This window comes from Microtus pennsylvanicus, chromosome X, assembly GCF_037038515.1.
Source record: "Microtus pennsylvanicus isolate mMicPen1 chromosome X, mMicPen1.hap1, whole genome shotgun sequence".
Lineage (NCBI taxonomy): Eukaryota > Metazoa > Chordata > Mammalia > Rodentia > Cricetidae > Microtus > Microtus pennsylvanicus.
In genome coordinates, this window is record NC_134601.1 from 36,994,116 (window position 1) to 37,019,525 (window position 25,410).

Here is a 25,410-nt window from a genome sequence, read left to right on the forward strand (position 1 = left end):
TCAGCGGACACCTTTGAAGATTAGGTTCTCTTCTTCCACCACTTTCTGGAATTGAGCTCACATCTTCAGACCTTGTGGCAAGCGCCTTTGCCCATGGAGCCACCTTGCTGTCCTCTCTGCCTTATTTTAAATTCTGGAACTAGAAAAGTAAAGTAAAATCAAATATAAAGCTCAACTAGACAAACTCCCCTGTACTGGAACACTGCCAGAAACCTGATGCACTGTTGTGACATTAGTGATTCTACCTCAAAAGTGGGTGGGAATTGTTCAGTAGTGATGGGCATAGTAAAGGTAGAGAACCAAACTTTCCTATTTAGTGTGTCCAAAAATGGAGTGTAAAGTGTGTCAGTGACCATACCAAGCCTTGGGCTAATTACGGAAAACTAGGAATCTCACTCTGGAGCCTCCTGTAAATGTGCGGGATAGCACACTGCATGCTCCACCCTGCCTGACTCAGTGCAATGTGACACATAACAGAAATTTAATGTCTCTTAAAAGCACGAGTGCACTCTCATTATTCACCTTTCTGGGCCTTTTCTAAGGTCTCATAGTTGGCTAATCATTGACTAATAATTAACCATTTTCTCCAGTGCCAAGTCTTTGCCTGCTATTCTAGTTTGTAGGCACTGTGTACCCCCCTCATTTAAGAAGGTCTAGAGCCAAGGTGGTAGCACTTGCCTTTAATGCCAGCACTTGGGAGGCAGAGGCAAGCAGATCTCTTTTAGCCTGGTGTGGTCTATAAAGTCAGCTCTAGGACAGCCAGGAATACATGGAGAAACCCTGTCTTTAAGCCAAAAAAAAAAAAAAGCCTTGGATTCACTACAAGTCCTACCCTCCCCTATTCTCTTTGCCTTCAATTCACTGTGTAGCACAGGTTAGCTCTGAACATTTTAGCAATCCTCTTTCATCCTGCCCTTCCAGGGGTCACAGGTATAAAATGCCACACCCAGAATAGAGTAGTTTCTCTGGGAAAATTCACAGTAAGTATTCGATAGAGAAGCACAATGATGAAAGCATTTAAACATATTGGAGGAAAGCATACATTATTTAAATTAATTTTACCTTTATACTTTCTATAATAAAATCTTTGAAAAGATTTCATATAGCATATAATTTGCATTAATTAAAACATTATGTTTATTTATTTACTTGTGTGTGTGTGTGTGTGTGTGTATGTGTGTGTGCACGCACCAAGGCCCAAGAATGGAGGTCACATAGAGCAGTTCACTGCTTCCATCCTTTGGGTTCAGGGTTGGAACTCAGGTAGACAGGTTTGACAAGTGTCTTTACCCACTAAGCCATCTCACTGGCACTTGCATCCAAGTTTTAAGCTTCTCCTGTTTTCCAATTCTTTCCTGGCATATGTAACACAGAACTTAACTGAACCAACTTTAAATTTTTACCAAACTTATCAAGCGCAGACCTCCTGAACAACAACAAAAATGTTTAGGGCTGGAATGGTGATGATTTTTTTTTCCTACTGTTCTCTCCTACAATTCAATTTAGACAGGATTCAGGGGAAATTTTCACCTTTGGGCCTCCAGGCTGATTTTGGACCTAGGATGAGCAGCCGATTGGAAGAGACCCTGAGGGGAAACGTGTAGTGACAGTGACAAGGAGGCGGGACTTTGGGCAAGGGAGAAGATAAAATGAAACCACACAGCTCTCACACAGGTCTCCAAGTTTTCTCAGGGGCCAAGACGCGGAGAAGACCTAGTGACTCTTGCAATGCAGTCAAGGGATTTCTACTGCCTCTTCATTCTTTCACCTACCTCTCCCGCTTCAAGTACAAAGCTACCAGACAGGTGATTTAAGCCAACAATTCATTTGGCTGGAGCCAAATACACATGGGCCTTGCCCTGACTATGATGAAATGGGCGTGGTAGCGCTAGGAGGTTAGCCCAGTACTAGACGGTTGAGCCCTGAGATCACCAATTTGAGGCCAGCCTTGGCTACAAAGTGTGACCCTCTCTCAAAACGTATCAGGCAGAAACAAAGGGAAAGTGGATAGAGGTTTCCCCCGCAAAGTTCTTTGGCGCCAGGTCTGGACAGAGCAACATTTTGTACTATAACTTCTTAATGAAGAGAAAAACTTCACCTTCATCCCCATAGCTGACGTAAATAGGCAACATTCAAACACGATCCGAAACCCCTAACCTTACATTTATTTCAGTAATTTTTTTAAAAACATGTATCCCAAGCCAGACACTATAGATTTATAAGCAGTTCTTACATCAGGTAGGGAGTGAAGAATAAGACTTGCAAACACAGAGTTCCAGTTCTCATCTCTCCTGAGTGTCCATCCCTCTGCCTAGTCTCTCAGCTCCCAGCCCAGTTGATGTGACAGGCTCCTGGCCCAATCCCCTTCCTGGTTCCCAGGCCGCTGGTGAACACCACCCGAGCCAATGGCTGCTGCCGCAGGGCGGAGGGGGCTGGCAGCAGGGGAGGGAGCGCTGGCTTTAGAACCACAGCTGCAGAGATTCCTAGGGCCAGAAGTTGTCTGAGTGCTTGGTGGGAAGCTTTCGGGCCAGATCCACGAGTCTGCGACTTTACGTAAGTGCTTTCCAGCTCCAGCGCGAGGGGAAAAGGGTTTTCTGGGCGTGGGCAAGAGTGGGTCCTGGCGAGAGCATCTCCCGGAACCTCAGCAGGAACGTGCCTTGCACCAGAAGGCGGGGGTTGGGCAAAGGGGGAGACGGAGGAAAATTTCATCTGGGGTCTGAGGCTCCAGGACGATCTTTTGCCTCCAGGGTGGGTGAGAGCTCCAAAGGGTTCCTTATCCCTCACCCGCTGCCACTACTTTTTCTGCTTACTGTGCCTGCTCTCTGGTTACTCTTAACATGTTGCCCACCGCCGGCGGGAGGTTCTCGGTCCTGGAAGCCAACCCCTACCCAGATTCCCTAAGGCAGCAACTGCCCTGGAGTGGAAACCGTGTGCCTAACTTCCCTCTGCCGTCCTTTCCCAGCTACTGCCATTCCCCAATCCATCCCTCCCTCCCTCCTCAGCCACTGGGAAATCCCGGAGCCCTCAGCCTAGGTTGCCTTCAGCTAGTTTCCGGTCAACTGCTAAGGGTGACCCAGCGGGCTCCTGAGGACCCCGTGGCTCCTGGAAGGGAGGGACGCCTAGAGGGTGCGGTGGCCCTTGGAAGGAACCTGGCCTTGGCTGCCCACCTTCCGCCTGCTCACCTCTCTATTTCTTACCCTGGGCGTCGGGACCGCGCCGCGACTCCCTGTGAGTAAGCAGTTTTTTTTTTTGTTGTTGTTTTTTGTTTTCTTTCCGTTGCAAACCTCTCCAGGCTAGCCCAGAGGTATCTTTCGATTCTCTTCCCTAGCCACGCGCTGGCGGTCCCCTGGCGTCCTAACTGCTCAGGCTCTGCAACCCAGAGCTCACCAGCCCAGCTTCGGCACCGGGGACCGCTTAGGATCCCTGGGAGGTTGAGCAAACAGGGTGGCTGGAACCCCATTCCCTGGCACAGCTGCACTTGCCTGTGTTTACTTTTCTCCACCCGCCTTACTTTAGCGACCTAATGAGAGGCCTGGGGACACAGACTACCCCCGCCCTGGCGGGTCGCCAGTCCCAAAGTTGCTGCTGCCTTTCTGCTTGGTCAAGTGCTGGCGGTTCCGAACCTCCGCCTGGCTCCAGGCCCTAGCTGTTACAGCTTGGCTGACACTTTCCATCCTAAAGACTTCTTGATTTTCACTTGAGCTGTGTAACTTAACTACCCAAGTCGTTCAGGTCTAACTTGGATTTGAATTGGGGAGCCTAACTGTATAGGACCATACAGAAGGGATGCTGCTACTTTTCTTCCTGTTAGGGGTAATGTAGACTGGGTGAGGGCTTTGCGTGGCCACAGTAGTTAGAAGATGTAGATAAAGTTAAAATCTACGGAACAGTCAGCATTTGCTCCATTTCAACATCGCTATGTGTTTGAGAGTCTAAAAATTTATCCCGGAGATGTTTACTGTGAATTGCAACTTAATGGCTGAGGTCCCACACAGGCCATTGACATCACATGCCTTAAGTGTCTGATGCCCCGAGGGTAATGGTCACATGACTTCTTTAGACGTTAAAACAGGAATGCAATGGCTGAGGCCCTTATTCCAAAAGCTACCAAGACAAAACAGGGGGAGGGGGCAATGTGTGTCAGCTAGCTTCCACTGAAGGGATTTCTTGGAATTGCCCGAGGGAACAGACGGGGATTTGTTGCTCTGATTTTTAAACAAAATAAAAATTAAGCAAAATATTTTAAAAATGAAAAAAGAGGCACTGTTTTAAGAACAAAAGCTTGAAATACATGACATCCGCTTTCCAACAATTCCATATGGCTTTTCTAAATTTTAAAAATATTTTAAAATAATTTTCTAAGAAAGCTAACCTTTATCTCATGTCCCATTTCATTGCTAAATTCTAATTTTGAAGTCATATCTCACAAGATAGTGTTAAAAATATAAAGAATACACATATTCCTTGGTCTGGCCTATACTTGCATTGAACTTTTCTCTATATTGGGCATCTACTTAAAGGTGGTGAATAATCCCTTGATTAAAATTAGTTATCAGTTATTTGTAGTTTGGACTAAATTGGCTCAGAAATCCTAGCCAAAACTAGTTGACACAAAATTTCCATAGTTGGTTAGGGATTGTGTTCCAGAGTGGTTTGGTTAGAAGACTATGAAATGACTTTCCCATATTATCCTATATTGTAATTGCTCCTTGGAGAAAACATGGCTGTTTCATTATTTCAGTTGTATATTATAACTATGGAAACAAGGTAGAGCAGCCAGGTGTGGTTGTGGCAGACACTGTAATCCCAGCTCTTAGAAGCTAGGGACAGCAGAATCAGGAATCCAAAACCTAGAAGAACTACATGATTAAAACTATAAGTAAATAAGTTATGGAAACAAACATATGCAAGAAAAGAAACATATAGAGTCGTCTCCAAGGTAAGGAACTTACTTACTTACTTTTAAAAATAGGCTGTTTGCACATATTAGTTGTTGAAAACAATGAATGCAGAAGCTACAAAAATGAAATGAGGGTACGGGTTGAGGAGGCTTCGCAGATGGCTCACATGATAAAGCATTTGCTGGCAGTCCTGACTGCCAGAGTCTAATCTCGATCTATTGGGTAGAAGAATTGCTCTTGCAATTTGTACTCTAATGTTTACACATCATTCCTTGGCTTTGTGTGTGCATATATTCACACACACACACACACACACACACACACACACACACACACCCACACACACACTAATAATTTTTTAAGGTTACTGGGAATGTTTAAGAGATTTTTGCTTTGTGTCTATCCTCCCAGACTTTCTACTTCTGTTAACCACTGAAGAACTTCTGTACCCCAGTTTCAGCTGTGCATAAGGTTCTGAGCATGAAAACTATAGCTATCTTAAAGCGTACGGTTCTGTTTTCCCAACCAGCCTGTTGCTCTGATTAGCTAGGAAGAAGTCTGAATTGTACCTGAACTCCTAGAGTTGAGCCCCCCTAGTGGAAGTGAAGTGACAATATAATTTTAGACTTTATTTATTTATTCATTTATTTATGTTTTTTTTTCTGGGTCGGGGATTCTTTGTGTAACAGTCTTGATTGTTCTGGAACTCGCTCTGTAGACCAGGCTGGTCTTGAACTCATATAGAGATCCACCTACTTTTGCCCCTGGAGTTCTGGGATTAGTGTGTGCCACTATTGCCTGGTTAATTTTAGACTGACTTAATCTCTTTGTTTGTTTCTTTTTTCTTTCTTTCTCCTCTCTTTCTTTCTTTCTTTCTTGACTGAATTTCTAATAAAAATTTAACTTTAAAAAAATCAAAGAAATTGTCTATGAAACTCAACATTATGTGCTATGACTCAACACTAATAACCATTGTTAATTTCCTACTTTGAAAAATGTTTAGGTAGATATATAAAATGATATTAGTTATAGCTGGGTGAAGATTAACACAGTCTGTATGATTGTTGTTGTTATTTTGTTAATCTAAAGTTATTTCAAAATTGGTTTAAAGCCAGTTATTGTAACATGCATTTAAGTGGCAGACATAGGAGGATCAGGAATTCCAGGTCATGCTTGAGCCTAGCCTGGTTTCCATAAGAGCCTGTCTCAATAAGTCAGGAAGAAAAGTATTTTACAGAGTTTTTTTGAGTTATACTGAAGTTTTTCTTCTTTAGTCATTATTTAATTTTTTATGCAATACAATTTGATCATATTTTTTCTCCCCCAACTCCTCCCAGATCCTATCCACTCAGCTTCATTTGTTCTCCCTCTTTCTCTAAAAGCAAAATAAATATCAACACAATTAAGACAAAAAATACTAGATCCAAATCATTTTTAAGAGGTGGAATACTGATAAACTTGACTTCAGCTTTTATACATCATAGAAAACCAGAATCATGAGCCTGTAAGATGGCTCAGTAAGTAAAGGCACATATCATCACCTAGCCTGGTAACCTGAAATGGATCCCCTGGGCCCACATGATAGAAGGTGAGATCTGATTCCTGAAAGTTGTCCTTTCACCTCCTCCACATATGAGCCAAGACACAGTAAGATGTCCTGCATCCCAATCCATGCTAAACAGAATCACCACTAATTTCAGGTCCGCAGCACTTCTTAAATTGCCCATACATTTAAAACAACCCTCATTGCTGCTGACTTGTGATTTAGCATTATTTAATTAACTCATATTTTTGTTTGTTTGTTTTTCAAGACAGGGTTTCCGTATAGCCCTGGCTGTCCTGGAACTAGTTCTGTAGACCAGGCTGGCCTCAAACTCACAGAGATTCTCCTGCCTCTGTCTCCTGAGTACTGAGATTAAAGGTGTACACCACAACTACCAAGTGTGAGTCCAATTCTTAAATCATACCCTTAGACCTAACCAGTTGCCTGGAGTGCAAGCTAAATTATATTTGCCTCTGTTGTACTAAAGTGTCTAATCTCTTTGACGCTCTTTTAAGTCTGATTGCTAAAATGTGCTTAGGTTTTGTGGCATTTGAAGTATAAGGATTAGTAATGATGATTGAGTAGTATTTTAAACGAGATAAGTCTTTCTGTTTTGTTTTTCAAGACAGGTGTCTCTCACTCTGCAAACCAGGCTGGCCTCAAACTCACAGAGATCTGCCTGCCTCTGCCTCCTGAGTGCTAGTATTAAAGGTGTGCACTAAGATAAGTCTCTTCTACAATGCTGTACACATATTAGCCTTGACCTTGACTATTCTGGCAAAGTGTTAGTGTCCAGGGCACTATCAAAAACTGGTGTGAGAAGTCCTTCTGTCAATGTGTTGCTTTTATTGGTTAATGAATAAAGAAACTGCTTTGGCCTATAGCAAGGCAGAACTCAGCTGGGGAGGGTGTGACTAAACTGAATGCTGGGATAAAGAAGGCGGAGTCAGGGAGAAGCCATGTAGCCCTGCCAGAGGCAGATGCCAGAACTTGACCTGGTAAGCCACAGACTTGTGTAGATACACAGATTAATGGAGATGGATTAATTTAAGATATGAGTTTGCCAGAAATACACTTAAGCTATTGGCCAAACAGTTTTACAAATAATATGGTTTCTGTGCTGTTATTTCAAGTCTGGGCAGCCGGGAATGAATAAGTGGCCTCCTACAACAAGAAACTGAGTGAAATTTTCCTCCTAGGCAAATAGTATGGTTGCTACTGAGAAAAAAATGGCAGTTTGGCAACTATGCTTAAGCACTAAAGTGACGGATGCTCTTGGAAAAAAAGAATAAAGTCCACTTCTTATTCCATATTCTGTTTTAGGTGTCATTTCTATTTGACTTTCCATATTTCTTGATATCATATTCTTATATTTGACAATGGCAGGAATTTGTATTTGTATTCAATCTAGTATACTCTGGGTGGAATGTATATATACCAGGCCATTTTTTGCTTATAGCTGATTTTAAAAGTAGCAGGTATGAAATCAAATTTGAAAATGAACATCTATCAATATAGGACAGCTTGAGTATCTTGTTTTTAGAATTATTTTGTACTTGTTAGTATGACAGGATATTGGTGGAATACGATCTAAAGGGAAAAGTTTGATGGATAAAAAATAAAACTAAGGTTAGAAGAAATTTAGAAGCCTTTAATACCAGTGCTCGGGAGGCAGAGACAGGTGGATCTCTGAATTCCAGGCTCTGTTTACAGAGGCCAGCCTGGCCTACAGAGTGAGTTCCAGGACAGGCTCTGAAGCTATGAAGGGGAAAAAAAAGACAGAGGGTCTAGCTGAAACTGGAGCTTGCCTATTTGGCTAGATTGGCTGACTGGCGAGCCCCAGTCTCCTGTTTCTGCCTCCTCAGTGCTTTCAGTACAAGGGCCCACTACCTACCTCCTGTGTCTTTTTTACATAAGTGCTAAGGAATCCGAACTCAGGTCCTCAAGCCTGCACAGCAAACACTTTACCGCTGAACCATCTCTCTAGTCCTTGAATGCCATTCTTAGAAGCCAGTCTCAGAATACGTAGGTCCATTTATTTCAGTTATGGAGGTGAAACAATTTCAAAAGATTCACAGCTAATTTCGGTCATATTGAAGGTTGCCATATTTTTAGCACTTGTAAGAAAAATGTGAGTATGGATTGTTCTAGGGATGAAGAAACATTACATTTAAAAGCAAATACTGTGAGAGGAGAGCAGTTTTCCAGGACAGGGATGTAATCACAGCGCCTGGGATGTGAGTGCATATAGTGAGTTCCAGGCCAACCTCAGTGGCATAGGATGTAGTCTCAAAAAACAAAGCAAAACAAAACAAAAATATGAAGTGGAAAGTATATTGGACATGGTCTCAGAGGAGTTGCTGCTGAACCATAATTTAACCTTGAGGAACAAATAAAATTGTTATATTGGTAAACAGCATTTAGTCCATACATGCACTAGACACAAAGCATTTTCTCTTTGGAAATATGGAGTAGCTCAATGATATCAGTTGGCTGAAATTTCTTTTTAAAAATGTCAGAATTCTGGCCATTCTCAGTTCACTGTTTTGTGATTTTTTTTTAAAAAATGCGTATGAGTGTTTTGCCTGGGTATCCCTTGTAGTACCTGGTGCCCATAGAGGCCAGATAGGGGTGTCAAACCTTTAGATCTGAAGTTAAATACAGTTGCAAACTGCTATATGGGTGCTAGGAGTCAAACAGAGGTCCTCTGGAAGATCATCCAATGCTTTTTTTTTCTTTTTTTTATTAATTAACTTATTTATTTATTAAAGATTTCTGTCTCTTCCCCGCCACCGCCTCCCATTTCCCTCCCCCTCCCCCAATTAAGTCTCCCCCCAGCCCGAAAAGCAATCAGGGTTCCCTGTCCTGTGGGAAGTCCAAGGAACCCCCACCTCCATCCAGGTCTAGTAAGTTGAGCATCCAAACTGCCTAGGCTCCCACAAAGCCAGTGCGTGCAGTAGGATCAGAAACCCATTGCCATTGTTCTTGAGTTCTCAGTAGTCCTCATTGTCAGCTATGTTCAGAGAGTCCGGTTTTATCCCAGGCTTTTCCAGACCCAGGCCAGCTGGCCTTGCTGAGTTCCCAATAGAACATCCCCATTGTCTCAGTGTGTGGGTGCACCCCTCGCGGTCCTGAGTTCCATGCTCGTGCTCTCTCTCCTTCTGCTCCTGATTTGGACCTTGAGATTTCAGTCCTGTGCTCCAATTTGGGTCTCTGTCTCTGTCTCCTTTCATCGCTTGCTGAAGGTTAATATTCAGGAGGATGCCTATATGTTTTTCTTTGGGTTCTCCTTATTTAGCTTCTCTAGGATCACTAATTATAAGCTCAATGTCCTTGGTTTATGGCTAGAAACCAAATATGAGTGAGTACATCCCATGTTCCTCTTTTTGGGTCTGGCTTACCTCACTCAGGATAGTGTTTTCTATTTCCATCCATTTGTATGCAAAATTCATGAAGTCCTTGTTTTTTATTGCTGAGTAGTACTCTAATATGTATAAATTCCATACTTTCTTCATCCATTCTTCCATTGAAGGGCATCTAGGTTGTTTCCAGGTTCTGGCTATCACAAACAATGCTGCTATGAACATTGTAGAGCATATACTTTTGTTGTATGATAAGGCCTCTCTTGGGTATATTCCCAAGAGTGGTATTGCTGGGTCCAGGGGTAAGTTGATCTCGAATTTCCTGAGAAACCGCCATACTGCCTTCCAAAGTGGTTGCACAAGTTTGCATTCCCACCAGCAATGGATGAGTGTACCCCTTTCTCCACAACCTCTCCAACAAAGGCTATCATTGGTGTTTTTGATTTTAGCCATTCTGACAGGTGTAAGATGGTATCTTAAAGTTGTCTTGATTTGCATTTCCCTGAAACCATTATCAAAAATCTACCTTCCAAAAAAAGCCCAGTACCAGATGGTTTCAATGCAGAATTCTACCAAAACTTCCAAGAAGAGCTAATACCTATACTCCTTAATGTATTTCACAATATAGAAACAGAAGAGGCATTGCCAAATTCCTTTTATGAAGCTACAGTTACCCTGATACCAAAACCACACAAAGACCCAACCAAGAAAGAAAATTACAGGCCGATCTCACTCATGAATATCGATGCAAAAATTCTCAATAAAATACTGGCAAACCGAATCCAAGAACACATTAGAAAAATTATCCATTATGATCAAGTAGGCTTCATTCCAGAGATGCAGGGCTGGTTCAACATACGCAAATCTATCAATGTAATCCACCATATAAATAAACTGAAAGAAAAAACCATATGATCATTTCATTAGATGCTGAAAAAGCATTTGACAAAATTCAACATCCAATGCTTTTAACCACTGAACCATCACTCTAGCCCCTGTTCCCAGGTATATTATCATTTAACTCGGTTTCATTTTCTTCAGGCCTGGATATGGATGTCAGGACCTCCTTCATGTCAGGCAAGAATTCTACTACTGCGCTATCTGCCAGGCCCACTTATTGCTTTCTATTTTGAGATGGAGTCTTTCTTAAATGCCAGGCTAGTCTCAAACTCACTTTGTAGTCCAAGGAGGCCTTTGAATTTGTAATCCTTCTGCCTCAGCCTCTCAAGTACTCTGGATTATAGGCTTGCATCCACAGGCCTGGCTACAGACTGATTTTATAATATATAAAACTTAAATTTTCTTAGCTGGGAGTGGTGGCACATGCTTTTAATCCTAGCACTTGGGAGGCAGAGGCAGGTGGATCTCTGTGAGTTCGAGGCCAGCCTGGTCTACAAGAGCTAGTTCCAGGACAGGCTCCAAAGCTACAGAGAAACCCTGTTTCAAAAAAACAAAAAAAATTTTTTATTAAAGGTTAGAAATTTGATTGATGATAAGCGTGGCAATGTTTACTATAAATAAGGTCTGGAATCCCTGGTCTTTTATCCCTCCACTGGACAGATAGGCCCTTTTCAGTAAATCACTGTCGTCCTCGTATCTGGAGCTTACTTGATTTTTGAGGCATCTGTTTTTAATCTGTGAATTTCATAAGCTTGCTGAAAGGATAAGTGAGCTACGTGAAACCTTGACTCTTCAGCAGACAGGTACTATAGAAATCCAGCGTACTGTAGTACATCATGACTATGCTAGGGCTTTAACAGGGCTTTCAGAAGACGGGTGTGGCTCAATGGAAAAACATTTGCGCTCTGAATTCATTCCCCAGTATCTCTCTGTCTCTGTCTCTCTCTCTCTCTGTCTCTCTCTCTCTCTCTCTCTCTCACACACACACACATACAGAGAGAGAGAGAGAGAGAGAGAGAGAGAGAGAAAGAGAAGCTGTTCTTATTATTTAAGCCCCGAACATATCTATACTTGAATGAATATGATCTCCAGCTTACAAGCAAAGGTATGCTACTAAGTCAGGTGAATGTAATGCAAAATCAGAAATATCTAATAACAGCAGAATAAAAACCTACATGTAATATTTTTTGTATTTCCTCTTTCAAATGTTATGCAAAAATCATGTTAATGTCATCAATTGATTTTTTTTCCTTGCAAATCTATGGTTCTTTTTCTTTATTGGTTGTCAGTACAAAGTCTCTTGTCTTCTACTTCATTCTTTTTCGTCATTTTTAATTAGCATGCACACATTTAGGTTTCATTATGTCATTTCTGGACAATTTGTTTGTTTCTTTTCCTATACATCTCTTTTCCCCTTTCCTCCTTTATCATTCCCCACTTCCTCAAGCTCCTTTCTGCTTTCATCTCATATGTTGTATCAGTTTCCCCTTCCTCATTACCTCTCTCCTCACTTAATAGTCTCCTTTCTAGTTTCACAATCCATGGCCACACTCACCTCTGCTTATCTACATATATATATATATTATGTGTTAGGATGCATATATGAGAGAGCATATATGATGCATATATGAATCTGGGTGATCTAACTTAAAATAATGTTTTCCAGATATCCATTTTCTGTAAATTTTATTTTTCTTTATAGCTGAATAAAATACCCACTATGTTTGTATTACATTTTTTTTTACCCATTTATCTGTTGTTAGACGTCTAGGCTGATTCCATTTCCTTGCTGTTGGGACTAGCACAGCAATAAAAATAGAAGTATCTCTGTGGTAGGATACAGTGCCCTTTTGGTATATGCCAGGAATGATGAAAGCTGAGTCATGGGAGTTCTCACTTTAATGTAAGGTTTTGCATTTAGTTACTTTGTATATGTGCCTTTTTCAAGGTGTGTATGGAAGTCAGAGGACAAGCTGGAGAGGGTGGAGTTCTTTTTTTCTATCCTGTGGCTCTCAGGAATTGAACTCAGGTCATTAGGCTTGTTGGCAAATGCCTTTATGTGCTGAGCCATCAGGCCAGCTCAGTTAAATGACTTGAGAATAACCAAGAATCATGACTAGTTCGTAAGAGTAGGCTATTTTTACTCCTAAGAATCATTTTCATTTTTAAATTGTGTCCTCTTCCTTCAACCATCTGTGTTTTAAAATATTCACTAGGAAAGGCAGTTTGTGTAATTCTGAAACTAGTTCATTGAAACTAGAAGTTTGATTAGCTTAAGTTGTGATACACATATGGAAAATGAATACATATACACATTATAATTATATGTAAATATAGAAAGTCTTTACTTTGTATAAAATGCAATAGACTCTCATCAAACGTTTCCATTTATAGCTTAATATTTTATACTATCTTTGTGAGAGATTTGGATCTGTTAATTTTCCACTAATTGGAACCCTTTTCTTAATACAATTTGCTACTAAGAAAATAGGCTGTGGCGGAGGCTGAAGAGATGGCTCAGCAGTTAGAGTGCTGCTTGCTGTTCTTACAGAGGTCTTGAGTTCCATTCCCAACTGCCTTTCACTCCTGATTCGGGACTCTAACATCTTGTTCTGGCTTCTGAGGGTAAATACACTCATATGCACATACCTCCCCCACATACAAACACAATTAAGTTAAAAATAAATCGAAAACAGGAAAAGACTGTGAAATTTTTGGCTTGATTTAAATTTTGCATTGATGTGTGTGTGTGTGTGACACTCACTACTCAGAGGACAACTTGTGCGAATTAGTTCTTCCACCATGTAGGTGTCCCTGGGATTTAAATTGGGTCCTCAGGCTTGGCAGCAAACATTCTTCCTCACTGAGCCATTTCACCAGCCCTTGTTGGTTTTACTTAATGCCATTATGAAAATTCCATTTTCTGTTGCTTTTCATTGTGAATGCAGATGATTTAAGCAAAGGTGTAGGCAGCTTTGCTTAGCTCAGAAACCTGTTTCTCATTGAATTCATCTTTTTATGAGGATATGCTATCCAGCAGTCTAAAGAACTTCTCTTCAAAGGAAAATTAGAAACATGACTCCTAATAAGTTACATGTACTCTTTACAATAAACTCATAGCCATTAGCAAATATAGCTTAAACAAGGATGAAAGGTAATGGTTAATGTTGAGATCAGGTTTGGACGATGGGAGAGGAGGCTTCAAGAGTTTGCAGTTTTCACAGAAATAGAATACCAATGTTGGAAAGATTGCTTTAGAGAAAAATAGCATAGACAAAATAAATGAGTGAAATCTGAAAAGACACAGGATTAGAGATTAAATCAGTATTCTTTCTTTAAAAAATGTTTGTGTGTGTTTGTAATTGCCCAAGGGCAGAGGAATCCTCTCAGGAGTCAGTTCCCTCCTTCTATGGTTCTGGGTTCATGTCGTCGTGGTTGCTGCAAGCACTTATTTGAATATCTTTTCCAAGGTAGCATACAGTCTTGGAAAATTGATAAATTTAGATATTAAATTTGAATTTATTATTTTTATTTTTCCCCTGGTAGAAGTCTTCAAATGCAAAGTCCAGGAAATGAAAGGTTTTGAGACATTGAAAACTATTTTAAACAAACTAGGTATAGTAGTGCATGCCTTTAATCTCACCACTCCGGTAGGCAGAGGCAGGTGGATCTCTGTGAGTTCAAAGCCAGCCTGATCTACAGAGTTCCAGAACAGCCAGGGTTATGTGGAAAGACCCCGTCTCAAAAAACAAAACAAAACAAAAAACAAACAAACAAACAAACAAACAAAAAACTAAACCAAACCAACCAAGCCAAAAATGTTTAAGCAACTTATAAATCTTCAGCTTGCAGCTATAGCTGTACCATTTTTATTCGTGGTTATGAGGAAGCTATCATTTGTCTGAGTATGTTTCTGGTGATTAAGCCCAGGTCTTAGTGTATGCTGAGCAAACTTCATATGACTGAGTTACAATTTCAGCCCTTATTCATTTGTTTATTTATTTAAATTTTATGACAAGATCCTGATAAACTGTAAATTTTGATCCTGCTGCTTCAACCTCTGGCATAGCTGGGATTGCAGGCATGAATGAGTTAACAGACATGGCTTAAATAATCACATCTAATAGTTGTCCTATCATAATTTAAAAATAGAACCAACTTAATGAAGTTTTAAAGGTTATATCAACAGATTACATGTTCAAAAGTACAAGTAACCTCAAGCATTTTTTAAAAAAATCTAAACTCCAAGTAGTCTAGCTTCTGTTAGCTCTCAAATGAAACTCAGGCTAGCATGTAGCATTGACGGTACCGGCAAGTGAAACCTTCCCAAACTAGAGATCTGTAGAAAGAAGGAAGTTTGGTATGTCTAGTAAATTGAAGTTTATAGGTATAGACATAAAGGAAGGGGGGGGGATTGAGGATATAGTTCAGTGGTAGAGTATTTATTTGCCTGGTATATAGCAAGCTCTGTGTTTGGTCCCCAGAAGCAGAAGCCTGTAAATTCCAGCACTTTGGAGGCAGAAAGAAGAGGGTCAAAAGTTCAAGATTACTTTTGAGGCTAGCCTAGAATACATAAGACACTGTCTCCTTAAAAAGGCCTTTAGGTTACTAATAAATAGAAACTTGGGTAAACTATAAAATGTTCTAAAGTACATTTAAGTATCTATCTCTGCCTGTCTGTCTATCTATTACCTATCTAGACAGATATATATCATACATAAATAACTCATGAAGGTATATGAACACCATCTCCTGTGAGTGGTTTTTATAATCCATTCAGTTAACCAAAGTGTTTACTTTTAATTATGTCCACATGTGTGCATGTGCACTGCATGCATACATAAATGTCCACAGAGCCCAGAAGAGAGCACTGGATTCTCTGAAACTGGAGTTAAAGCTAGTTGTAAGCTGCCACGTGGGTGCTAGGAACCAAATCCAGGTCTTCAGTAAGAATAGCCAGTGCTGGTAACTGCTGAGCCATCTCTCCAGCCCTATCATTAAAAAAAGTATTTAATTAAGACTGCTTATGTGCTGAGATGACAAACAGGGAGAGAATAACTCCTGCAATTTAGGAGAAGAAAAAGACACAAAGGTAATATTGGTTCTCACAAAATCTAAAATTTTTATTATACTAATTAATGTGTGTGCGTGGGCATGCATGCATGTGACATCAGGACAACCTGTGCAAACCGGTTCTTGCCTCCCACCTTGTTGAGGCAGTGTCTCTCTTGTTTCTGCTGCAGCTCTGCTTCTTCCAGTCCAGACGGATGATGCTAAGGTGCTTCTTCTCTCCACTTCCCATTTCTCTGTAGGAGTGATGGCTTTACAGATGTGTATTACCACATCTGGCTTTTTACATTCTTTCCAGGATTGAACTTGGGCCATCAGATTTGCATGGCTATCACTTTTACCTGTTGAGATAGATCCTTTCCCTCTTAGAAATATTTTACATGGAGAAATGAATTTAAATATGGTCTTTTTTTCCTGAATATAAAATAATTTCTAAATTTAAACTTTGTATGGACAAAGGCATTTACTTATATCCCAGTATAATCAAATCTAAACTAAGAACAAATCACATTTAAACATTGTTATTTCTTTGCAATAATTATTACGTCCTAAAAAAGGAGCCCACTATGAGTTAATTTTACTTAAATAGAACATTGCTCAGCCTATAAATGAAGGTCAGCAGACACCAGTGTCTTGGAATAAAATAGCCCTTTGGCTAGAAAATGCGCCACACCCCATTTTGTTTTTACGAAACTAAAATTCTTTCCAGCTTTACGAAATTGGAGATGCTGTGTCCAACTACAGTAGTAGTTGGTTCTGCTGCTGTGGAAATATTCAGATATTCATGTGTACAGAAGCCCTTAGAAAAGTTGGCTTGTATAAGCACTGCTCAACCTTTCTGTAGCTCCTGTTCTCTTAGGTTCTCTCTGACCTGTCTATAAAGTGCAAGTAGCTCATATAGCTGATGGTGTTAATTTTCTAACTTGCACTTCATGGTTTTCACAGACCTTAGACTGGGTAGGAGTACCTGGGATTTCAGATCTGACAGTTGCTCTTTCTGGTAGGACAGAATCAAAGCAATACATATGGTTTTCTACAAGGGCAGTGAGAAAGTCCTGCCAACTGATGAGCTATACAAGTAGGGATTAAGCAAATAAATCCCACGGAAAACCTCTGCTCTGGTCCTTTCATAGTGGTCTGACACACAGCAGGTGCCATTTACAGTTTTCCCTTCAAATTCACAAGGAATTGATTCCAGGAACTCTCTCAGATTCTGTTGTTCACAGATATTTCAGCCCCTTATATGAAGTAAGATGGTATTTGCATATAACCATGCATGGTCTTCATCCTTGTGTGAGGAGGTGAGAACTGAATCAAAGGCATCTCACATTCTAAACTTAACCACTGAGCTACGTTCACACCCCTCTCCCACATACATTAAATCATCTTTAGGTTCCTCAATACCTCATAGAATATCTTAGCAGATGGTTGTTAACTGGATTGTTTATAGAATGAGGACAAGAAAAAATCTATATAAGTTCAACACAGTCAGTCACAGGTCTTTCTGAATGTTTTCCAGCTGGTGTTGGTTGAACCCATAAGGAGCATATAGATAGAGTGTACCTATTACTATACTTGAGTTGGTGAAAAGGAATGACCCTGAAATGTCTGCTGATAGACTTGAAGGTCTGGAGATATGGCTTAGTGGGAGAATTTTTACTGGATTTAGATTTGATCCCCAGGAAGAAGAAATGATGGAGTGAGGGAAGGAAGAAAAGAAAGAAAAAAAAGTAAAGATTGGGGCAATAAATCATATTGAAAAAACCCAAATTGGAAGACCATTGATTTATGACACAATGACTTCCTGCCATGGCAATAATCAAATGGTGTTCTTGCTTTTATTTACTTTTTAGCCAATTTATTTACTTACTAAAACTTTTATTGGCATAAGTTCATTGTACAAAATGAAAGAATTAACCATGAAATCTTTATGCAAATACATAATGTACTTTGACAATATTCACCCCAATACCCTCTCCTTTCCTCAACCTCCAACTCTCCTACAGGATTATTTACTCTTTCCAAATAGTCCTTTGAAATTCACATTGTGTGTGTGCGTGTTTGTGTGTGACACATGCATGCAAATTGCTAGAAGGAAATTCAGAAAAACAATTCAAGATACAAACCTAGGCAACAAACTTAGTTTTCTATTCTTTTAGGAAGAATCATGTAGCACAGGATAGCCTCAAGCTTGCTAGGTAATTGAGGATGATCTTAAACTTCTGATTATTTTGCCTCCATCTCTCATGTGCTAAGATTATAGGCATGTATCCCCACACCTGGTATAGGTGGTACTGAAGAGCCAAACTACAGCTTCATGCATTAAGAAAGCACTCTATCAAGTGCTATACATTCAGGCTGGTCTCAAACTCAAAGTACTCCTGCCCAAGCCTTCTAAGAACTGGAATCACAGGAATTTATTACCGTACCTGGCTTTAGCTATTTCAGATGATTGATTAGGAGTGAATGCTTTGGATATACCTTGTTTTGTTTCTTGTTTTATGGTTTGGTTTTAGTTTAGTTTGGTTTGATTTTTCGAGGTAGAGTTTCTTTGTGGAACATCTCTGGTTGTCCTGGAACTTGTTCTGTACACCAGGCTGGTCTTGAACTCACAGACAACTGCCTTCCTCTGCTTCCAGAGTGCTGGGATTAAAGGTGTGCACCACCATCAACCCAGCTTGTTTCTTGTTTTTAGAGACAGTTTCACTATGTAACCCCATTCTGGCTTGAAATTTGGGATGTTGCCCAGGATATTTTCTAATCTGTAATTCTCCTGCTTTAGCCTCTTTGTATGCTGAAGGTGCAGGCATGTTCCATTACCTACAGATAGATATGATTAGTATCTTCTCTCTTTTCTTTTTAATTTATTTAGTTTATCTGTGTTTTTTGCTTGCATGTACATATGTGCACAATATGCGTGCCTACACCCATGGAGGTCAGAAGTGGGTCTCAGACTCCTTGGAACTGCCGTTGTAGTTGATTGGGTAGAAGCTTCCCTAAGTGGATGCTCAGAACCAAAATCAAGTCCTCTGCAAAAATGAGTGCTCTTACTGGCTGAGTCATCTTTCTGTCCCTCAGTGTGGATGGTATTTACATGGTAAGAACTGCTGAACTTCATTATCAAAAAGGAAGCTATGATACATTCACATTTTGATAGGTTTATTGAAAAACTGCCCATTCTATCTTCTTCAGATAAACAGTTCAACACTTATTAGTCCATCCCCCATCTTGTATGTCATTACAATCCATTTTCTTTTTTAAAAAATATTTATTTATTGTATTTTATGTGTATGGATGTTTTGCTCTCACATATGTCTTTGTGCGATATGCATGCCATGTCCCCACAGAAGTCAGATGAGGGTGTCAGATCCCCTGGAACCAGAGTTAGGTACAGTTGTGAGTCGCCAAGGAAGTGTGTAGGCAGAGAATCTCAGACCTGAATGATCACACAAAAACTATATTAATTACAACACTATTTGGCCAATGGCTAAGGGTATTTCTAGCTAGGTCTTATAGTTTAAGTGAACCCATTTCTATTAATCTGTGTATTGCCATGAAGCTGTGGATTACCAGGTAAAGCTCTGTTCTAGTGTCTTTCTCCCTTGGCAGCTATATGGCAGCTTTCTGACTCTGCCTATTCTCTATATATCTCTGTTCAGATTTCCCACCTTACTATATTTTGCCCTGCCATAGGCTCGAAGAAGATTCTTTATTAACCAATGGTATTCACCGCATACAGAGGGGACTGCCATATCAGGAGTGCTGAAGGTTAAACCTGGGTCTTCTGCAAGAACAAGTGCTCTTAACTGCTGAGCCATCTCTTCAGCCCCCTACAATCCATTTTCATATATATATTTAGTTCAGACAGAAATGCTGGACTTTCTACCCATAATTCTCCCAAGATACATACTGTCCTAACCCTAAGGGACTGCTAGTCTACTATGCATCTTCATAATTTTTCCCTATCCTGGATTTTTATTTGTTTTTTTTTGTTTTGTTTTTTTTTTCGAGACAGGGTTTCTCTGTGGTTTTGGAGCCTGTCCTGGAACTAGCTCTTGTAGACCAGGCTGGTCTCGAACTCATAGAGATCCGCCTGCCTCTGCCTCCCGAGTGCTGGGATTAAAGGTGTGCGCCACCACCGCCCGGCTATCCTGGATTTTTATATGAATTGTTTTTTTTTTAGTTTTTTTGTGAATTAAGTCTATTTTGCATCTGGCTTCTTCACTTGTTGCAGTGCTATCTAAGATCATCCCCATTCTCAGGCTTTACTGTTTTTGTATGCCTGATCAATGTTTGGTTATGCAGCTATATCCACCATTCACTCAGGGCTGGTCATTTGAATTGTTTCTACATTACAGTTATTATAAATGATGGAACACATCAGTATTAAATGTTTACTACAGGCAAGATTCTGAGGTAAAAGGTACTGATAAGAATGCCTCATTTATTCCTCCTATGCTGGTAATGTGAATCTTAGCTGTGAATGACTGGCTATTATTTTCTTGTTATTATTCATTATTTGGCTATTAATTTTCTACCTATGTATTTATCAGTGATTTGCTTCTAGTAAATTTTCCCCTTTCCTTGAGTAATGCAAAGTAAATAAAAGATCTTAGTTTTCTTTGGGTGGGGTCAGGCAGGCATTTAAAATGTACTGTTTGGTAGATGCTTAGAATGTTCGGTTAAATAGGTGTTATTGTTGTTTTAGCCTCTCTGTGTGGCGAAGACTGGCCTCAAACTCATGGTCTTTCTGCTTCTCCTTCCCCAGTAACTGGGAATAGAGGCACACCACCACACCCAGACACATATTTGTTTCATTACCTTCTTGACTACTGAAGAGCAAAGATAAGCAATGTTAAATAGTAAATGCTTGAAAACAATGGTTATCTTTAACCTAAAGAATTACCGAGTGCTTCTATTTTTCAAATGTGTTCACATAGAACAAAAAATTCAAAAGCTACAAAGGACCATAGTATATAGTGAGGAATCCTCTTAATGCTTGACATTTGCAAAAGAGATTTGTGTTTTGTGGTTCAGAAGCACGGTGGTGGGAGGGCTCTGTTGACTTTGTAGGAGTAAATATGAGAGTGGGGAGGTGAACCGTTTCAGCTTCGAGCATATCAGGTTCACCACGTGATGTTAGGTGAAAGTAGATGATAGCAAACCAGGTGTGATGGGACACTCCTGTAACCACAGTACTTGGACACTGGCACAGGAGGATTGCCACAAGTTGGGGGCCAATTTGGGCTGTCATGAGATCCTATCTGAAGATCCCTTAGAGGAATTAAGAAAAAAAAATAGCTGATAGTCCCTAGAACACTACTTTGCTCTTGTCTTCTAGTAAATTGGAATTAATTGACAGGTGGTGGTGGCACACACCTTTAATCCCAGTACTCAGGAAGCAGAGGCCAGTCTGGGCTACAGAGTGAGTTCTAGGACAGGCTCCAAAGCTACACAGAGAAACTTTGTCTCAAAAAAAAAGACAAAGAAAGAAACTTAACATTCTAGTAGAGGTGGCAATGAAAATAACATTAGTAAAGTATATTCAAGTATTTGTTGTTGTGGCAAATGTATTAGAGAAACAGTTTAAAGGAAAAGATTTATTTTGGATCACAATTTCAACCCAAGAGAAGCTGACTCCATTGCTTTGGACTTGAGGTAAGGCAGAATAACTAGGTCCTTGTGAATGGTGCAGATTACTTCATGTCAGCCAGAAAGGGGAGAAAGAAAGAGACCCGAATCTGAATACTTCCATCAAGAACATGGCCTCATTGACCTGTTTCCTCAGCACTTTTGTTCAAAAATTTCTATTATCCTGAGTAATAACATCAGATTATGAATATATCATTGGTTGTATCTAGTGATTATGCCAGCTCCTTTGAATTTTGGTATAGATCAAAAATTTTTATGCAGGTTAAATACCCTAGTGGATTCAGGAATTGATTATATTTTGGATTTTTATGGTTTTGTTTTTAATTGATAATTTAGTGGGAATAGTTTATCAATATTTATACTAATTTTTGGAAAGACTATGGGAACAATTTTTAAAATGATGTTAGTTGGATTACTGTATATATTTTATTCATTTATTTATTGTTTTGTTTTTTGAGACAGAGTCTCACAAGACAAGCCCTGTGTTGTCTAGAACACCCTAAGTAGACCAGGCTGATCTCAAAGATATAGAAAACTGCCTGTCTCTGCCCCCTAGGTGCTGGGCTTAAATGTGTGCACCACCACACTTGGCTTCTTTATTTAGTTCTGAATTTGATTTTTATTCACTTTATTTTGAGATAAATGTAGGTTCACACATAAATGTAAGAAATGACACAAAGACATTTTGTGTTACCCAATTTCCTCCCATGGTAGCCGCTTGCTAAAACAGGATAATAATATCTATCTCAGGATACTAACATTGATACAGACAGTCAAGATGTAGAACATTCCATCACCTCCAAAGTGTCTTTTGTTCTCCATTTATAACAACACATACTTCCCTCCATCTTCCACCCCTGTTCCTGAAACCCAGAAATCACCAATATGTTATCTATTTTTATACTTTTTCTCAATTCTGTAATCTATATAATGGGACATTTGGGATATCGAGTTCTCTCCCTCACTCCCACCTCCCTCTCTTCTCCCACCCTCCTTCTACCCCCTCTATTTCTCTCTTTCTATTTTATTTATATGCAATGCCTTACTATGAGCCCGGCTAACCTAGCTTGAACTTGTGATCATTCACCCTCAGCGCTTGCTCAGGCATAGGCTACCAAGCCTGGGAATTGGCTTTATTCATTCATTGTATTTTTCTGGTGAGTCTTCCAGAATATTGTACATATCCATTCTTTGTTCCTTTTCATTGCTAAACAGCAGTCTGTGGGTGTGGGTGTATTGCTATTTAACAATGCATCCATTCGAGGACGTCTGGACCGTTTCCAGCTGTATTTTGTTGTTGCTTAAAAAAAGTGTTCCAACATCTCCACACCCTGGCTGTCTGGTACACGGTTTGTTTTGCACAATCACTCGTGCCTAGGAAATGGACCTTTATTTGTTTATTGGAGGGTGGAATGCATGCGTCATAGCATACATGTGGAATTCAGAGAACAATTTGCAGGAGTTGGTAATTTCCTTCCACCATATTGGCCCCAGGGATTGAACTAAAATCATCCTTGGTTACAAGTGTCTTTACCCACTGAACCATCCTGCTGGGGATTAACTTTTGACTTCAAGTACCCTAAGCACATGCCCTACCATGGAGCTAAACTCCCTGCTCGTTTCCAAGTTTTTTTATTGATATAAATAAAGGTGCTATAAACATTTGTGTGCAACTACTTGCCCAAATGTAAGTTTTATTTTGAGGAAGTTGTTAGGGTATGAATATGAAATGTCTTGCATAGGATCATATATTGAATACTGGATGGTTCTCCTTTGGAAACTTTAAGAGGTGGAGCCTATCTGGAGAAAATAGGTCACCGAGGATGTGTCGTTGGGGCTATATTTTGTGCCGTGCACTTCTTGGTCTCTGTTCCTGTCCACTATGAAGAGACTAGTCTCTGCCATGTGCCACTTGTTAGGTCCTGAAGTTCTGCCTTACCATAGGCTAAAAATCAATGGAGGCAAGACCATGGACTCAGAAACCTCTGAAAGCATGAACCAAAATACTTTGTTCTTCACTTACATTGTTCATGTCGGATATTTTGTCACAGTTAACTAAAAGTCTAACATGGAGATGACTATCCGAAGAGTACAGTTACTGAGTTGAATGGTAAGTTGAATGCCAGTTGTATAAGGAACTGTCAAATTCTGGTGGCAGAGCAACTATATTGTTTCCTACTTTTCCAAGCAATGTGTGAATAGTCCAGCTTCCCCCTGTATTTGCCTATCCTTGACGATATCATTGTTTAGTCATTCCATCAAAGGTGTAGTGATAAACCTTCCCTCCTCCCTAATGGCTAATGATTTAAAACATCTTTTCAGGGGTTTATTCTGCATTTATGTATTCTTTTTTGTGTGATGTCTACAAGTCTTTTGTCTTTGTAATTGGGTTATTGTGTGATGTTCAATTTTTACTGTTCTTTATATGTTATAGGTATCAATCCTTTGTTAAGATTATGATATACATTGTTTTGTCTGGTTTAAGCAAGGTCTTTCACAGAATGAAAAAAACTGAGATTGGTTACCCAGTTGCCTCTGAGGTTGGTCTTTGATTCTCTACTCACTTGTTTTTAATTCCCTTGCGTTTTGGTTATAGGCATGATCACAAACACCCACCATGCAAAAGCAAAAGAATTTTAATGATTCCCAATATTTTCCAATTAGCAATATTTTAGCAATACTGAAAATTTAAAAATTAGCAATATTTTGTTTTTTTGGTGTCATGTCCAAAAATGTTTCACCAAATCTGATTGTGGATTGTTTTTCTTCAATTGTTTTCAAGGACTAATTTTTACAATTAGTTCTATGATCCATTTTTAATTTTTCTTAATTTTTAATATTAATTTTTATTTTATATGTCTGGGTGTTTTGCTTGCTAGCATGTCTATGTACATGTACATGTACATGTACACCTTATACTTTTAGAGGCTAGAGGAAGGTGTTGAACCTCCTGGAACTAGAATTCTACATGGTTGTGAGTTGCCATACGGATGCTAGGAATCAAACTGAGGACCCTTAGAAGAACAGCCAGTGTTCTCAACTGCTAAACCATATCTCAATCCCTACGGCTCTGTTTTGGTTTGCCCTTTGATAACGGTCTTTGATATATAGGTTGGAATGGTCTGGAAGTTGTTATGTATAGGTCAGGTTGGCTTTGAACTCATGTACATACACACTTTTCTTAGGCTCCTGGGTGCTGAAATTACAGTATAATCCACCATACTAAGCCATTTTAAATTAATTTTATATAAGGTTTAAGTAATTGTGTTTTTATTTGAGATAGAATTTATGTAGCTCATTCTGATTTTTAGCTTACTATAACAGAGGCTGGCTTTAAAATTGTTTGTGATCCTTTTGCCTCCACTTCCTAATTACAGGTATTGCCACCACACCTGACCTTTATGTATTTTTTTTGAAAATATTCTTCTTTCATACAATAAATCCTGAGCACAGTCCCTGTTTCCTCCACTTCTCCTAGCCCTCACCTCCCCCCTCCCCTAGATCCACTCACCCCTGACTCCTGTAATCTTTCCTCCCCTTCCTTTATTTGCTTATGCTTATCTTCTGGTTCTACCACTATTCCTACATGGGTAGGCTTTTGTGTATTCTTGTCAAAAAAAGATCATTGGCTCATGAAATAGCAATATAGTTCAATGGTTGGCCATATTCATTATTTTATTTTATTTTTTAAAATTTTTCCATTCAAAAATTTCCACCCCTCCTCCTCTCATTCCCCTCCCGTTCCCCTACTCACCTGCCTCTCTCCCCTCCAGCCTTAACAGAGGGCAGGGTGCCCTGCCCTGTGGGAAGTCCAAGACCCTCCCCACTCCATCCAGGCCTAGGAAGCTGTGCATCCAAATAGACTAGGGTCCCAAAAAGCCAGTACAAGCAGTAGAAACAAGTCCCTGTGCCATTATCAATGGCTTCTCAGTCAGCCCCCATCGTCAGCCACATTCAGAGAGTCCGGTTTAATCACATGCTC

At 39.9% G+C, this 25,410-nt stretch overlaps 1 protein-coding gene across 4 annotated transcripts in view; it reads left to right on the forward strand.

Annotated features, from left to right (window-relative positions):
• The first annotated feature begins 2,284 nt into the window (after positions 1-2,284).
• Positions 2,285-25,410, forward strand: part of LOC142840185 (plastin-3) — a 92,200-nt gene continuing 69,074 nt past the window's right edge. Inside the window, exon 1 of one of the 4 annotated variants that reach the window (XM_075956750.1) lies at positions 2,285-2,553. Coding sequence is in view for 1 of the 4 variants with exons in the window: in XM_075956747.1 (XP_075812862.1) it covers positions 2,838-3,228 (391 nt within the window). In the remaining 3 variants the exon portion in view is untranslated. Of the gene's footprint in view, positions 2,554-2,596; positions 3,229-25,410 lie in introns of those variants that run through there. The other 3 variants (XM_075956752.1, XM_075956747.1, XM_075956748.1) reach the window with 3 other exon arrangements.